Consider the following 16,012-nt stretch of genomic DNA (forward strand, 5'->3'; position numbering starts at 1 on the left):
TAATGCTTTGTGTGCTTTAAAATTTCATTAAGTATGATAACTCATAATTGTTAAATATTTGTGGTATTTCAATATTTTAAATGATTTTTATTTGGAATTTATTTTGGGTTAAGGTACCCTTTTTAAAATGTTTTCAGTAATCAGATGTCCATATCAGGTAAAAATCATTTTTACATTTTATTGAAATATATAATCTTGTCATAATATATTGATTCATAATAATAATAAACTAAACTTTTATTATATTTCTTTAAACAAACCTTTGAAACTTTTAGTATAGCCCTATTGCAGAAAAATGATTCACTATCATTATGGTTACTTAACTATTCTTTTTTCCTTTTAGGGTGTTTTATTGAGATATAATTCACATATCATACAATTCACCCATTAAAGTATACAAGTCATTGTTTATTATTATGTTAAAAGGGTTGTACAGCCATCGCCACAATCAATTTTAGAACAATTTTGTCCCTCTTAAAGAAACCTCATACCCACTAAAGTCAATCCCCAATCCCCCAACTCCCTCCCCCAGCCCTAAGCAGCCTGTTCTGAACTTTTTATGTAAATGGAATCATACAACATGTGGTCTTTTATGACTGGCTTCTGCTAATCAGCATAATGTTTTAAAGATTCATCCATGTTATAGTGTGTATCAGTACTTCATTTCTTTTTATTGCCAAATAATAATACCACATTTTCTTTCTCCATTCATCAGTTATGGGCATTTGGGTTCTTTCCACTTTAAGGCTATTATAAATAATGCTGTTATGAAGATTGAGGCGCAAGTTTTGGCATGAATATGTGTCTTCATTTCTCTTGATTCTATACCTAGGAATGGACTTACTTAAACAGGTAGCTCTGTTTAATTTTTTGAGGAACTGCCGAAACTTTTTTAAGTGGCTACATCATTTTACATTCTTACCAGCAATGTATGAGGATTCCAATTTCTCTGCATCCTCACCAATACTTGTTATTATCTGTCTTTTTTTATTATAGCCATTCTAATGGATGTGAAGTGGTATCTTACTGTGGTCTTGATTTGCGTTTCCCTAATGACTAATGGTGTTGAATATCTTTTTATGTGCCTTTTGACCATTTGCATATATTATTTGGGGGAATTTCTATTCAGATTCTGTACCTATTTTTAAATCCGGTTGTCTTTTTATTGTTGAGTTGTAAGGGTTCTTTATCTATTCTGTATAGAAGTCCCTTATCAAAGATATGATTTGCAAAAATTTTCTACCATTCTGTCTCTTTACTGATGGTTATCCTTTCAAACACAAAAAATATATAATAATTTTGATGAAGTCCATTTAATCTAGTATTTCTTTTGGTGTCATATGTAAGAAGCCATTGCATAATCCAAGAAAACGCTTACGTTTTCTAGGAGTTTTATAGTTTCATCTCTTCTATTTAGGTCTATGATCCATTTTGAGTTAATTTTTGGGGATAGTTCATTTCTCTTTTTAAAAATGTAAAAAATGTGTTATAGAATAACTTATGATTTCAGGAGAGAATTCCTAAGAATTCTCCTTTCTCATTCCCAAATCCCAAAGATTAATATCTGTTAGGAATTTGGAAACATTTGACTGCATGATAGTCACGGCCCTAAGGTAGTTCACTCGTTTGAACAGATGATGGCAGCAGAGCTTTGGTGAATGAAAGTTCTCGTTCTAAACTTAGTGTTTTATAATTATGAATCTTCTTTAAAGTATTTGACCTGCTTTTTATTTCGGTCATCAGTTGTTAAGCACTAAGTTTAAAGTTCCTTTAAGATTCTTTAATAATTATTTAAATTTAAGTTTTGCCATGAGTTTATTCAGGCTTCTTAGTTTGTGAGGCCAGTTTGTGATATATGGACATGATGATTTGCTTGAGGTAATAGTAATCTTAGTACACAGTTTTCTCAAATTTCTTTAATGTGTTTTATCTACTTCTCTTTCATTATCTTGCTCTGACCCTATGATCTTTGTGTAGAGATAAAAGTGTAACAGTAAAAAATTGGTCAGTGCTAAAGCTATTCTCATGCTTCTCCTGAAACAAATCAGTAGGCTTCTTTTCTGATTCTGACCATAGATAACATAGAAGTTGGACGCTTGGGTTACATAATTTTTTTCTTCAATTATCAAAACTGCTTTGTATCATCTCAGGATTAGACCTTAGGTTCCCTTTTTAGATCTGAATATTGAACAGTAAAATTAGGCAATGCCATTATGCCTTAACTATTGTTTTCAAGATAATAATACAAACAGTGAACACTTATTGAGTACTTACTGTTTACCAGGCTCAGTGTTGAACACCTTGCATGCACTGTCTCTTTTACTCTCATAACAGCTCTAAGAGGTAAGTACTATTTCTGCCCCAAATTTTCCAGGAAAGAAACTGGGTTTAGAGAAGTTAAATAACTTGCATAAGGTCACATTAGTAGGTAAGGAAGTCTGGATTCAAACTCAGGTGTGTTTGACCAAAACTTGTGTTCTCTTAACCACAGTGCAGTTCTGCAGATTCTGAATTAATTCCCTTTGAGATGAAAATCTGAGTCTGAGCTAATACGATCTCTGTGTAAATGATGTGCTGCTACCCAAAAGGCCTTCCTGAGCAATACTAGACTAGATAAGAGAGATTTTTTAAAAATCCTCTTGCATATACAAGTTTGTGTATGTGTGTATTTAGCAACTATATTGAAAAACTATTTTCTGTGTGTTTAATTTTTACAGAGATCGTGTACTATATGTATTACACTGCAACTTGTGTTTTTAATTTAACATTCTGATTTCAAAATCTATAGCTCTTGCTGCTACATATAGATACCTGGTCAATTTCTTTACTTGAAAGGTTAATAATGCTTTCCATTTGTTTGACTAACTTGAGAAAGTAAGTCTGTCTTGGAATCCGACCTAATTTTAACTTTACTACACTTTTCCACTAGAGGGTGTACCGTTCGATTTAATTTATTTTTCTCTTAACAAAACTTTAATAACAGAGTAATGTATTACTTCTTGGTATAGATATAATCAAAAAGAAAAATTTTAATGTATATAACTGGTATAATAGTCTCCCTGTTTTGTTTTTATAATGCAGGTTACTCATTTTTGGATCCTATGACAGAGAAGCAAATATTCATTGCACACTTGAGTTGAGCAGTGGTGTTTGGGAAGAAAAACAAAGGAGTTCTATTAAAACGGTAAAATGAATTTGTGTAGGTTACATCTCTATAAAGTTTGTATTTTACAAACATGCTTTTAGTAATGTTTTTATGTTCCTGTAGTTATTTTTCATCATGTGCAAATAGTTATGAATAATTCTTATTTATTTGTCTTGTACCAGTACAACATTGGTAATAAAATGACTCACGTAAAACTATAGCGTTCAGATTGCTTGTATAAAATATAGTCTGATTAGTTTTCCTTCTAGCACTTTAAAATTGTTATATGGTTATGGAATTAGAAGGAAATGATATTACTGAACATCTTAGAAGGCATGTAAATTCAGAGCATTCATTCAACATATACTTTTTGGGTACTTTTTGCTACACACTGTGGAGGAACAGTTCAAGATGGGAAAAGACCGTATTCTTGTGGAGCTAACATGGTATGATGGCTAGAGGTATGATGTAGGGTTAGAAGAGAGAAGATGAACTACATGTTATAGGATAGAGATAGAACGTAGCAATAAGTGGGTAAACAAAAGACCTGAACAAAGTAATTTTCGGAGATTGACAAGTATTATGAAAAAAAATAGGATAATGAGTTATGACAAAAGAAGCTCTTTAGATCTGGTAATAATAGGGAACACTTCTAGAGAGATGACACTGGAGCACCAGAAATACAGGATGTCCAGTTAAATTTAAATTTCAAATAAATAATAATAGTTTAGTATAAGTATGTACCAAATACTGCAGGGGGCATGCTTACATTAAAAATTACTTGTTGTTTATCTGAAATTCAAATTGAGCTGCCTGTCCTGCATTTTTATTTGCTAAATCTGGCAACCCTACACTACAGATGAGGTGTAAATCATGAAGGAGGAGCAAGGTATGTGGATAATTGTGGGGAATAAGGGAGCGGAAGACATTTCAGGCAATGCAAACAGCAAATATGTGAAGTCAAGTGAGTTCGAGAAACAGAAGGCCAGTATAGTGAGAGCATAAGTGAGGGAAAGAATCATGCTTAACCTTGTGTGCTATGATAAGGAGTTTGAATTTTATTGTTTATAGTAGGAAAGTTTTATGTTTAGAGAATGACATGATCTTGTGTACATTTTGTAAAGAAATTCCTTTCTGTATAGAAGAAGGATTGTTAGAGGACAAAAGTAAACCTAAAGAAGAGAGATCAGTTATGAGACATCTGGGGGAAATTGTTTACTTGGACTAGGGTAGTGGCTGAGGAAATGGAAAGACATGGTTGGATTTGGGATATGCTTTTTTGGTGTGTAGAGAAATTAAGAGTTTTGTTTTTGTTTTGTTTTTTTGATACCTCCCTTTCAATGACCTTTTGCCACCTAAATTGCAAGACATTCAAAGTAAAATATAAAGGCTTTTAAAATATTTTAAATGCTACAATTAAAAATAAGCAAAAAATACTGCTTTACTCTCTTTTACATGTTTTAAATGGACTTGTTGGGTTCTATGGATTCTTAAATGAATAAAAATTATCACCAGTTATTAGTTAATTTGTTTCTGAAGATGAATTGGTATTTTATGAATATTCTGCATAGCAGTTTTAATAATAATTATGGTATGCTTCTTGGAATTTGAATCATCTAGTAGTCTATTAAAGATTTTTAGCAACATTTATCAAAATATTGTCTATAGAATTTCTTTATTAAGTCTATGATGTTTCACAAAGAAAATAGAATCTCAGAATTTTATGGCTGAAATAGGGAAAAACAAAAAAAAAGTCTAAAAGAAACCTACAGCCTTCTTTTTTTTTTTTTTTAATTTATTTTATTTACTAAGCATATGCTTTGAAATATTACAGTTTTGATAGTAATAGGATTCCAAGGGTGATTCTTAGACACGTCAAACCTCTCTGGAGTTGCATTTAGTTTTTTAAAGATAAGATCAATTTAACATGTCAGTGGTTATAGTTGTATTCTTTAACAGCATCTCAAATCTTTTTAAAAGTAACACTTTATCTTCCTCATTTTAAAAATATTAAAGATGTATTTAATAAGTTAGGTTTAGTATTTAATAACTTAGCTTCCAATCTTTTTATAATAACAATGTTTTGAACGTCTTTACATAAAAATTGAAATGTGTGAAATCCTTTTGGAAGAAATAGAGTAATTCTGATCAGAATGGGGAAGTAGGGAGACGTGAAATTGGAAAGGGAAGTTGGGCTCACCCCTAGAGTTTGAGTGACACAATCAGAATAATAATTTTTGGGACGTTTCCTTTTTTCTTTTTGTTTTTTCTTTCTTTTGTGCCCCCACTTCATTTTTTTTTTTTTTTTGGGGGGGGGATTATTCATTCGTTTATTCTTTTTTTTTTTATCATCATTTTATTGAGATATATTCACATACCACGCAGTCATACAAAACAAATTGTACTTTCGATTGTTTACAGTACCATTACATAGTTGTACATTCATCACCTAAATCAATCCCTGACACCTTCATTAGCACACACACAAAAATAACAAGAATAATAATTAGAGTGAAAAAGAGCAATTGAAGTAAAAAAGAACACTGGGTACCTTTGTCTGTTTGTTTCCTTCCCCTACTTTTCTACACATCCATCCATAAACTAGGCAAAGTGGAGTTTGGTCCTTATGGCTTTCCCAATCCCATTGTCACCCCTCATAAGCTACATTTTTATTCAACTGTCTTCGAGATTCATGGATTCTGGGTTGTAGTTTGATAGTTTCAGGTATCCACCACCAGCTACCCCAATTCTTTAGAACCTAAAAGGGGTTGTCTAAAGTGTGCGTAAGAGTGCCCACCAGAGTGATCTCTCGGCTCGTTTTGGAATCTCTCTGCCACTGAAGCTTATTTCATTTCCTTTCACATCCCCCTTTTGGTCAAGAAGATGTTCTCCGTCCCATGATGCCGGGTCTACATTCCTCCCCGGGAGTCATATTCCACATTGCCAGGGAGATTCACTCCCCTGGGTGTCTGATCCCACGTAGGGGGGAGGGCAGTGATTTCACCTTTCAAGTTGGCTTAGCCAGAGAGAGAGGGCCACATCTGAGCAACAAAGAGGCATTCAGGAGGAGACTCTTAGGCACAAATATAGGGAGGCCTAGCCTCTCCTTTGCAGCAACCGTCTTCCCAAGGGTAAAACTTATGGTAGAGGGCTCAACCCATCCAACCACCAGTCCCCTATGTCTGTGGTCATGTTAGCAACCATGGAGGTGGGGTAGGCGAATACCCCTGCATTCTCCACAGGCTCCTCAAGGGGGCACTACATCTTTTTTTTTATTCCTTGTTTTTCTTTTTTTTTTTTTTTTTAACTTTCCCTTCTTTTTTAAATCAACTGTATGAAAAAAAAAGTTAAAAAGAAAACAAACATACAATAAAAGAACATTTCAAAGAGACCATAACAAGGGAGTAAGAAAAAGACAACTAACCTAAGATAACTGCTTAACTTCCAACATGTTCCTACTTTACCCCAAGAAAGTTACCTAATATAGCAACATTTCTGTGAACTTGTTCCTACTATATCCATCAGAATTAACAGACCATAGTCATTTCTGGGCATCCCCAGAACATTAAATAGCTTATCTGTTCTTCTTGGATTATTGTTCCCCCTTCCTTAATTGCTCTCTACTGCTAGTTCCCCTACATTCTACATTATAAACCATTTGTTTTACATTTTTCAAAGTTCACATTAGTGGTAGCATATAATATTTCTCTTTTTGTGCCTGGCTTATTTCGCTCAGCATTATGTCTTCAAGGTTCATCCATGTTGTCATATGTTTCACGAGATCGTTCCTTCTTACTGCCGCGTAGTATTCCATCGTGTGTATATACCACATTTTATTTATCCACTCATCTGTTGAAGGACATTTGGGTTGTTTCCATCTCTTGGCAATTGTGAATAATGCTGCTATGAACATTGGCGTGCAGATATCTGTTCGTGTCACTGCTTTCCGATCTTCCGGGTATATACCGAGAAGTGCAATCGCTGGATCGAATGGTAGCTCTATATCTAGTTTTCTAAGGAACTGCCAGACTGACTTCCAGAGTGGCTGAACCATTATACAGTCCCACCAACAATGAATAAGAGTTCCAATTTCTCCACATCCCCTCCAGCATTTGTAGTTTCTTGTTTGTTTAATGGCAGCCATTCTAACCGGTGTTAGATGGTATCTCATTGTGGTCTTAATTTGCATCTCTCTAATAGCTAGTGAAGCTGAACATTTTTTCATGTGTTTCTTGGCCATTTGTATTTCCTCTTCAGAGAACTGTCTTTTCATATCTTTGGCCCATTTTATAATTGGGCTGTCTGTACTATTGTCATTGAGTTGTAGGATTTCTTTGTATATGCAAGATATCAGTCTTTTGTCAGATACATGGTTTCCAAAAATTTTTTCCCATTGAGTTGGCTGCCTCTTTACCTTTTTGAGAAATTCCTTTGAGGTGCAGAAACTTCTAAGCTTGAGGAGTTCCCATTTATCTATTTTCTCTTTTGTTGCTTGTGCTTTGGGTGTAAAGTCTAGGAAGTGGCCGCCTAATACAAGGTCTTGAAGATGTTTTCCTACATTATCTTCTAGGAGTTTTATGGTACTTTCTTTTATATTGAGATCTTTGGTCCATTTTGAGTTAATTTTTGTGTAGGGGGTGAGGTAGGGGTCCTCTTTCATTCTTTTGGATATGGATATCCAACTCTCCCAGCCCCATTTGTTGAAAAGACCATTATGGCTCAGTTCAGTGACTTTGGGGGCCTTATCAAAGATCAGTCGGCCATAGATCTGAGGGTCTATCTCTGAATTCTCAATTCGATTCCATTGATCTATATGTCTGTCTTTGTGCCAGTACCATGCTGTTTTGGCAACTGTGGCTTTATAATAAGCTTCAAAGTCAGGGAGTGTAAGTCCTCCCACTTCGTTTTTCTTTTTTAGAGTGTCTTTAGCAATTCGAGGCATCTTCCCTTTCCAAATAAATTTGATAACTAGCTTTTCCAAGTCTGCAAAATAGGTTGTTGGAATTTTGATTGGGATTGCATTGAATCCGTAGATGAGTTTGGGTAGAATTGACATCTTAATGACATTTAGCCTTCCTATCCATGAACATGGAATATTTTTCCATCTTTTAAGGTCCCCTTCTATTTCTTTTAGTAGAGTTATGTAGTTTTCTTTGTATAGGTCTTTTACAACTTTGGTTAAGTTTATTCCTAGGTACTTGATTTTTTTAGTTGCTATTGAAAATGGTATCTTTTTCTGGAGTGTCTCTTCAGTTTGTTCATTTCTAGCATATAGAAACATTACTGACTTATGTGCATTAATCTTGTATCCCGCTACTTTGCTAAATTTGTTTATTAGCTCTAGTAGGTATATCGTTGATTTCTCAGGGTTTTCTAGATATAAGATCATATCATCTGCAAACAATGACAGTTTTACTTCTTCTTTTCCAATTTGGATGCCTTTTATTTCTTTGTCTTGCCGGATTGCCCTGGCTAGCACTTCCAGCACAATGTTGAATAACAGTGGTGACAGCGGGCATCCTTGTCTTGTTCCTGATCTTAGAGGGAAGGCTTTCAGTCTCTCAACATTGAGTACTATGCTGGCTGTGGGTTTTTCATATATGCTCTTTATCATGTTGAGGAAGTTTCCTTCAATTCCTACCTTTTGAAGTGTTTTTATCAAAAAGGCATGTTGGATTTTGTCAGATGCTTTTTCAGCATCTATTGAGATGATCAATTGATTTTTCCCTTTCGAGTTTTTAATGTGTTGTAATACATTGATTGTTTTTCTTATGTTGAACCATCCTTGCATGCCTGGAATGAACCCCACTTGGTCATGGTGTATGATTTTTTTAATGTGTCTTTGGATTCGATTTGCAAGTATTTTGTTGAGGATTTTTGCATCTATATTCATTAGGGAGATTGGCCGGTAGTTTTCCTTTTTTGTAGCATCTTTGCCTGGTTTTGGTATTAGATTGATGTTAGCTTCATAAAATGAGTTAGGTAGTGTTCCATTTTCTTCAATGTTTTGAAAGAGTTTGAGTAAGATTGGTGTCAGTTCTTTCTGGAAAGTTTGGTAGAATTCCCCTGTGAAGCCATCTGGCCCTGGGCATTTATTTGTGGGAAGATTTTTGATGACTGATTGGATCTCTTTGCTTGTGATGGGTTGGTTGAGGTCTTCTATTTCTTCTCTGGTCAGTCTAGGTTGTTCATATGTTTCCAGGAAATTGTCCATTTCTTCTACATTATCCAGTTTGTTGCCATACAGTTGTTCATAATATCCTCTTATAATTTTTTTAATTTCTTCAGGATCTGCAGTTATGTCACCTTTTTCATTCATTATTTTGTTTATATGGGTCTTCTCTCTTTTTGATTTTGTCAGTCTAGCTAGGGGCTTGTCAATCTTGTTGATGTTCTCAAAGAACCAACTTTTGGTGATATTTATCCTCTCTGTTGTTTTTTTGTTCTCTATGTCATTTATTTCTGCTTTAATCCTTGTTATTTCTTTTCTTCTACTTGGTTTAGGATTGGTTTCCTCTTCATTTTCTAGCTTCTTCAGTTGATCCATTAGTTCTTTGATTTTGGCTCTTTCTTCCTTTTTAATATATGCGTTTAGTGCTATAAATTTCCCCCTCAGCACTGCTTTTGCTGCATCCCATAGGTTTTGGTATGTTGTGTTCTCATTTTCATTCGTCTCTATATATTTAGCAATTTCTCTTGCTATTTCTTCTTTAACCCACTGATTGTTTAGGAGTGTGTTGTTTAACCTCCAGGTATTTGTGAATTTTCTAAGTCTCTGATGGTTATTGACTTCTAATTGTATTCCATTGTGGTCAGAGAATGTGCTTTGAATAATTTCAATCTTTTTAAATTTATTGAGGCTTGTTTTATGTCCCAGCATATGATCTATTCTGGAGAAAGTTCCGTGAGCACTAGAAAAGTATGTGTATCCTGGTGATTTGGGATGTAATGTCCTGTATATGTCTGTTAAATCTAATTCATTTATCAGATTGTTTAGGTTTTCAATTTCCTTATTGGTCTTCTGTCTGGTTGATCTATCTATAGGAGAGAATGATGTGTTGAAGTCTCCCACAATTATTGTGGAAACATCAATTGCTTCCTTTAGTTTTGCCAGTGTTTCTCTCATGTATTTTGTGGCACCTTGATTGGGTGCATAGACATTTACGATTGTTATTTCTTCTTGCTGAATTGCCCCTTTTATTAGTATGTAGTGGCCTTCTTTGTCTCTCAGAACATCCCTGCATTTGAAGTCTATTTTATCTGAGATTAATATTGCTACACCTGCTTTCTTTTGGCTGTAGCTTGCATGAAATATTTTTTTCCATCCTTTCACTTTCAGTTTCTTTGTGTCCCTGTGTCTAAGATGAGTCTCTTGTATGCAACATATTGATGGTTCATTTTTTTTGATCCAATCTGCGAATCTATATCTTTTAATTGGGGAGTTTAATCCATTTACATTCAATGTTATAACCATGAAGGCATTTCTTGAATCAGCCATCTTATCCTTTGGTTTATGTTTGTCATATTTTTCCCCTCTGTCTATTAATATCCTTTATTGTACCCATACCGAATCTCTTTAATACTGAACCTTTCTCCAAGTCTCTCTGTCCTGTCTTTGTTTCTCTGTCTGTAGGGCTCCCTTGAGTATCTCCAGTAGGGCAGGTCTCTTGTTAGCAAATTCTCTCAGCATTTGTTTGTCTGTGAAAAATTTAAGCTCTCCCTCAAATTTGAAGGAGAGCTTTGCTGGATAAAGTATTCTTGGCTGGAAATGTTTCTCACTCAGAATTTTAAATATATCGTGCCACTGCTTGTTCACCTCCATGGTGGCTGCTGAGTAGTCACTACTTAGTCTTATGCTGTTTCCTTTGTATGTGGTGAATTGCTTTTCTCTTGCTGCTTTCAGAACTTGCTCCTTCTCTTCTGTGTTTGACAGTGTGATCAGTATATGTCTCGGAGTGGGTTTATTTGGATTTATTCTATTTGGAGTTCGCTGAGCATTTATGATTTGTGTATTTATGTTGTTTAGAAGATTTGGGAAGTTTTCCCCAACAATTTCTTTGAATACTCTTCCTAGACCTTTACCCTTTTCTTCCCCTTCTGGGACACCAATGAGTTTATATTTGGACGTTTCATGTTATCTATCATATCCCTGAGGTCTGTTTCGATTTTTTCAATTTTTTTCCCCATTCTTTCTTTTATGCTTTCATTTTCCATTCTGTCATCTTCCAGTTCACTGATTCGTTGTTCAGCTTCCTCTAGTCTTGTACTATGAGTGTCCAGAATCTTTTTAATTTGGTCAACAGTTTCTTTAATTTCCATAAGATCATCCATTTTTTTATTTAGTCTTGCAATGTCTTCGTTATGCTCTTCTAGAGTCTTCTTGATTTCCTTCATATCCCGTACTATGGTCTCATTGTTCATCTTTAGTTCTTTGAGTAGCTGCTCTAGGTGCTGTGTCTCTTCTGGTCTTTTGATTTGGGTGCTTGGGCTTGGGTTATCCATATCGTCTGGTTTTTTTCATATGCTTTATAATTTTCTGTTGTTTTTGGCCTCGTGGCATTTGCTGAACTTGATAGGGTTCTTTTAGGGTTTGTAGACCTATTGAAGTCCTTATCTCTAATTTATCAGATCTACAGCTTCGTGGAGTACACTTTCTCTAACTAACCAGCAGGTGGCGTCCACGAGCCACCTGTTCTCCACGAGCCAGTTCTCCCCTGCTTAGCCTTTTTGGTGAGTGGGGGAGTGAGTCTTGTGGGGCCCAATTGGTGTACCAAGCTTGCGTGTGTAGTTGGTGTTGCCTGCCCTGTATGTGGGGCGTGTTTCTGGGCAGTCGGGGAGGGGGGTGGCCCTAACAATCAAATCTCCCTGGTGATCCTAGAGTTTTAAAGCTGCTGCAATAGTCTAATCCTTCAGTTCAGTCCTGCCACAGTTTGTCTCTGCCACTGACCCACAAGTCTTTGGTATTGGCGTATGGCTCCTGAGACTTGCAAGTGGGCCCCTCTTCCAGGCTGTGCACCCCGGGTCCTCTGTTGAGGGATGACTGTGCTATGTCACAGGTGAATGCCGTCACCCCAGGGCAGTTCTGGGCTGCTGGGCTGTGTAGGGAGGCTCCCAGTCTGCTCAAATGATGGCTGAATGGGGCTTTGTTAATTCACACTGCTCCACCTTCCCAGCTCTGGGACAATCAGCTGAGGTTGCAGGGAAGGCTAACGTCCACGCCCAGTTTTGTGGTGTGTGCCTGTTATTTGAAGCGCTTCCGTCACAGTGGGTTGTCTGGGGCAGCTCTGGGCTATGGGGCTGGCGATGGGCAGGAGTGTTTCCTGTCCACCAGGATGGTGGCTGTGAGCGGACACCCCCCTTTTCTTGGGAAGTTGTGGTGTTTAGTGAATTTTCTCAGCCACTGGATTATTGCCTTTTGTCTCAGAGCTCTCTTAGTTCTGCTCTTGACTTGACGTGCCCAAATTGCAATTCTTTGAAGCTTTCTTTATTGGGCTTCTTAGAGTAATTGTTTTAGAAAAAGAAAAAAGGATTAAAAAAAAAAAAAAAAAAAAAAAGGGCCCTCCTCAGAGATCTAATGGGTTATTGAAATGCTAATAGACAAAGCAACCAGGGCCATTAAGGAAAGGTCCACAGGGCAGAGAGATCAGCTTTTCTTCGGGATTTGCATATGCGCCTCAAGGCCTGAGCTCCGCCCTTCCCCTTTCTGTGTTCACCAGAACTCCAAAAATCCTCTGCTTTTATTTTGGAGTTTTTCGTGTTATTTTTTTTTTTCTATGCCTGTCTCCTCTCTGCTGGGCTGGCAGCTCTCAGATTCTCTGGTGTCTGGTCTCAGTCTATCTATGGTTGGAGTATGGATCAATAGAATGAGTTTCCGAGAAGGGCTACCACTGCAGTTCTCCCTTCTCCTTCCCGGAGCTGGCAGCCCCTCCTCCCACGGGACTGAGCCTGGCAGGGAGGGGCGCGGGTCCCCTGGCCGCAAAAACTTACAGATTTCGCTGATCTCAGCAGTTCGACATTTTCATGAGTGTTGTATGAAGTATGCCCAAAGACAGATTGCTCTGTGGTGTCCAGTCCACGCAGTTCCTGGCTTTTTACCTACTTTCCTGGAGGAGTAACTAAAACTTACAGCTCACCAGTCCTCCATCTTGCCCCGCCTTCCCCCCCACTTCTTCTTTTAAAAGATTATATCTCAAGCAATTTCAAGCAACTTCTTAAAAGAATAAAATAACCAGCTTTAGAATTTGTTTTGAAATACATAACTATACAAAAAAGCATTATTGTTTTGTTCAGGTAAATTTTGGTTTACTTTGAAATGGTTATAACTTGCTGTGGCTATTGGCATTTTCAGTTTCCTTTACTGTATTTGCAAAGACATGAGATTAGACAGCTTTAATATTTTATAGCAAAGGTTAGTAAGACTTTAATCTTGAATCATTATTTTTGATATTAGCATATGTCATAAGTGGTTTTGAAGAAAGAAAATTCTAGCTTACTAATTACATCTGGTGTTGAACATGTCAGTAACAGTAAGTCTCTCCAGGCATTAAATTACATATGTCTGAATTTAATAAATCTAGGGAGGAGAGTTATAGTGTGCTTCAAGATAATATAAAACACTGGGGAATAAGATTTGATAGTTTTGGGTTTGTTGAAAATTTGGGTAGACAATAGAGTACCATTAAAAGACAAGCATTTGAGGAGTTAGAAGCTATCTTTGCATAAATAACAATCTTTAGGTTTCAAATCAGTTTTTTAAATGTTGAAGTTTATTCAGTGAAATAAACCACTAATTCCAAAGAATGTGCAGCATGAAAAAAACCTTAATTCCTTCCATATTTTAAATGTGCCTTTGAGTTTTTAAAGCATTATCGTGTACCTTGCCAGGCTGTTAGTAGGTACAGGTCAATAATGAATGGAAAGCTGTAGATTTGTAATACTTGCACAAATGTTGGGGGAAATTAAGTGGAACAGATGGAATACATTAACTGCAAGTATTACAAAAATCCAGTTAATAATAGCTTATGTAAACAAAAGGTGTGTTTGTCTTGTGTGTTAAGTCCAGAGTTAGTAAGGTGATTCAACAATAGCCTAATCAAAGACCCTGGCTCTTACTGGCTTTTTCCTCCATGATCCTTGGCATGGGGTTTTTGTCCTCGTGTTTACAGGATGTCTAATGCACCCCTAGTAACCTACCTTTCTAGAAAGAGGGAGAGTTCTAAGGCAGGGCTGAAGATTTATGCCAGCCAGGTTTGTCCTTTTTAAGTACTTTCCTGGAATCTCCTCCAGGGGATTTCCACTTACATCTCATTTGCCAGAAGTGGGTCACATGTCCTCACCTAGCAGCAAGGGCATATGGGAAATTGCTTTATTTTTCAGCCATTGTAGTAGCAGAAAGCAAAGAAAAGGGAGGTTATGAATGGCTTTTAGGTAGCCAATAAGCAGTCTTGCCACAATAAAAAATTCCTTAAATCTATTCGATGACTTATTTTTTGAGGGATTTTTCTTTACTTAAATTGGGATAACGGAAATATTGAAAAGAATAATTTAACAAACAGCCTGCATAAAGCCTCCTTTAGAAATACCTTATTAAAAATCCAAGGGAAGTTTGGAACAAAATGAGATACTCAGATCAGTGCTCTGCTTAGTTATTTTGCAAAATGAAAGAGCTGATAGAATAAATAAGTACCTTGCAGCTTTGCTTGTTCTTTAAAAATAATATGTAAAGAAAGATCCCTCATGAGAATTCCATTAGATGTGACAGCTGAGGTACCAATAAATTACATATTAGGCTTAAACAAAAATGAGAGGATCACATTGCAGGAGATGAAAGACTCATACTAAAATATCTTCACATATACCAAAAGAAGTCAAAGCAGTTTGTGATTCTGTTCAGTTCTTTACACTTTTCAGGTTCAGTGATGATAATTTGCTTCCCTTTCACTAAGAAACAAATTTAAGGAGTTTTTGGATTTAAAAAAAAAATCAAGCCATGATAGTAAACAGTGAAAACTATATACCTATAGAATTTATAGTGCTTGTCATATAAAGTTCACAATAAAATTTATCTGATATATAGTAAAGCATGTGTAATCATTGTTATGTGCATGGTCAGGCAAACAGATCACATAAATGTCACATAAACCATAAACACATATTATGTTAAAGAGAGAGATTCTTAGTCTTACTCTCCCAGAATTATTCTCTTGCCATTGACCATCCACTTGCTTTACCTCTATTTCCAGATTCAAAATAGGTTATCAGTAAATGTTCTTTTACTTTTCCTTCTCTCTGCCTGTTTCAACTGCCCTGCCTATGCAATCCATGCCTTCTGTCATTTGTCAGTCACTTGATTCTCCAAACAGATTGTCCTGTTCTTTGTCCAACCTGGAATGTTTGAGTCTATCTGGGGAAAAGAGACGGTACCATGAAAGTGGGCTGTGGAACCTCCAAATCTGGGAGTTCTGGGGTAGAGAGAAGGGCAATGGGGGGCAGTATCAGCACACAACTGTCCTGTCTCCTTTCCCTGGTTCTTCATTCTGAATAAAAGGATAAAAGGAGGTTTAATTTTAGAAACTAGCTTTTATGTACATTTTCCAATGCTGAATCTCCTCTCCGTCTTATCTACTGCTCAGCACTCAGACACTTGATAGCTGTTGCCTTTCATAAGAGGCCAAGCCTTTCCTTCCACTAGAGATAGAAGGTTAAAAACCAAATAACTGGCATGTCGATAAATTGTTCTAAATATGTCAATATCAAAATAGAAGGAAGGATATGGATGTCTTCCTATTCTGAAATGGAGAAGGAATTAGAAAGGAAGATTCTGGGTCCTCAACTGTACAGTAGATGGGCAAAAGAGAGATACTGGAA

General features: G+C 36.3%; 1 protein-coding gene across 2 annotated transcripts in view; it reads left to right on the forward strand.

The window, feature by feature from the left end:
• PDZD8 (PDZ domain containing 8) overlaps positions 1-16,012 on the forward strand; it is a 108,426-nt gene that overhangs the window by 61,703 nt on the left and 30,711 nt on the right. For both annotated transcript variants that reach the window (XM_037805348.1, XM_037805349.1), the window contains one exon: positions 3,082-3,184. In XM_037805348.1, coding sequence (XP_037661276.1) covers positions 3,082-3,184 — 103 coding nt within the window. The remainder of the gene's footprint in view (positions 1-3,081; positions 3,185-16,012) is intronic.

The sequence above is a fragment of the Choloepus didactylus genome, chromosome 15 (genome assembly GCF_015220235.1).
Source record: "Choloepus didactylus isolate mChoDid1 chromosome 15, mChoDid1.pri, whole genome shotgun sequence".
Classification (NCBI taxonomy): Eukaryota; Metazoa; Chordata; class Mammalia; order Pilosa; family Megalonychidae; genus Choloepus; species Choloepus didactylus.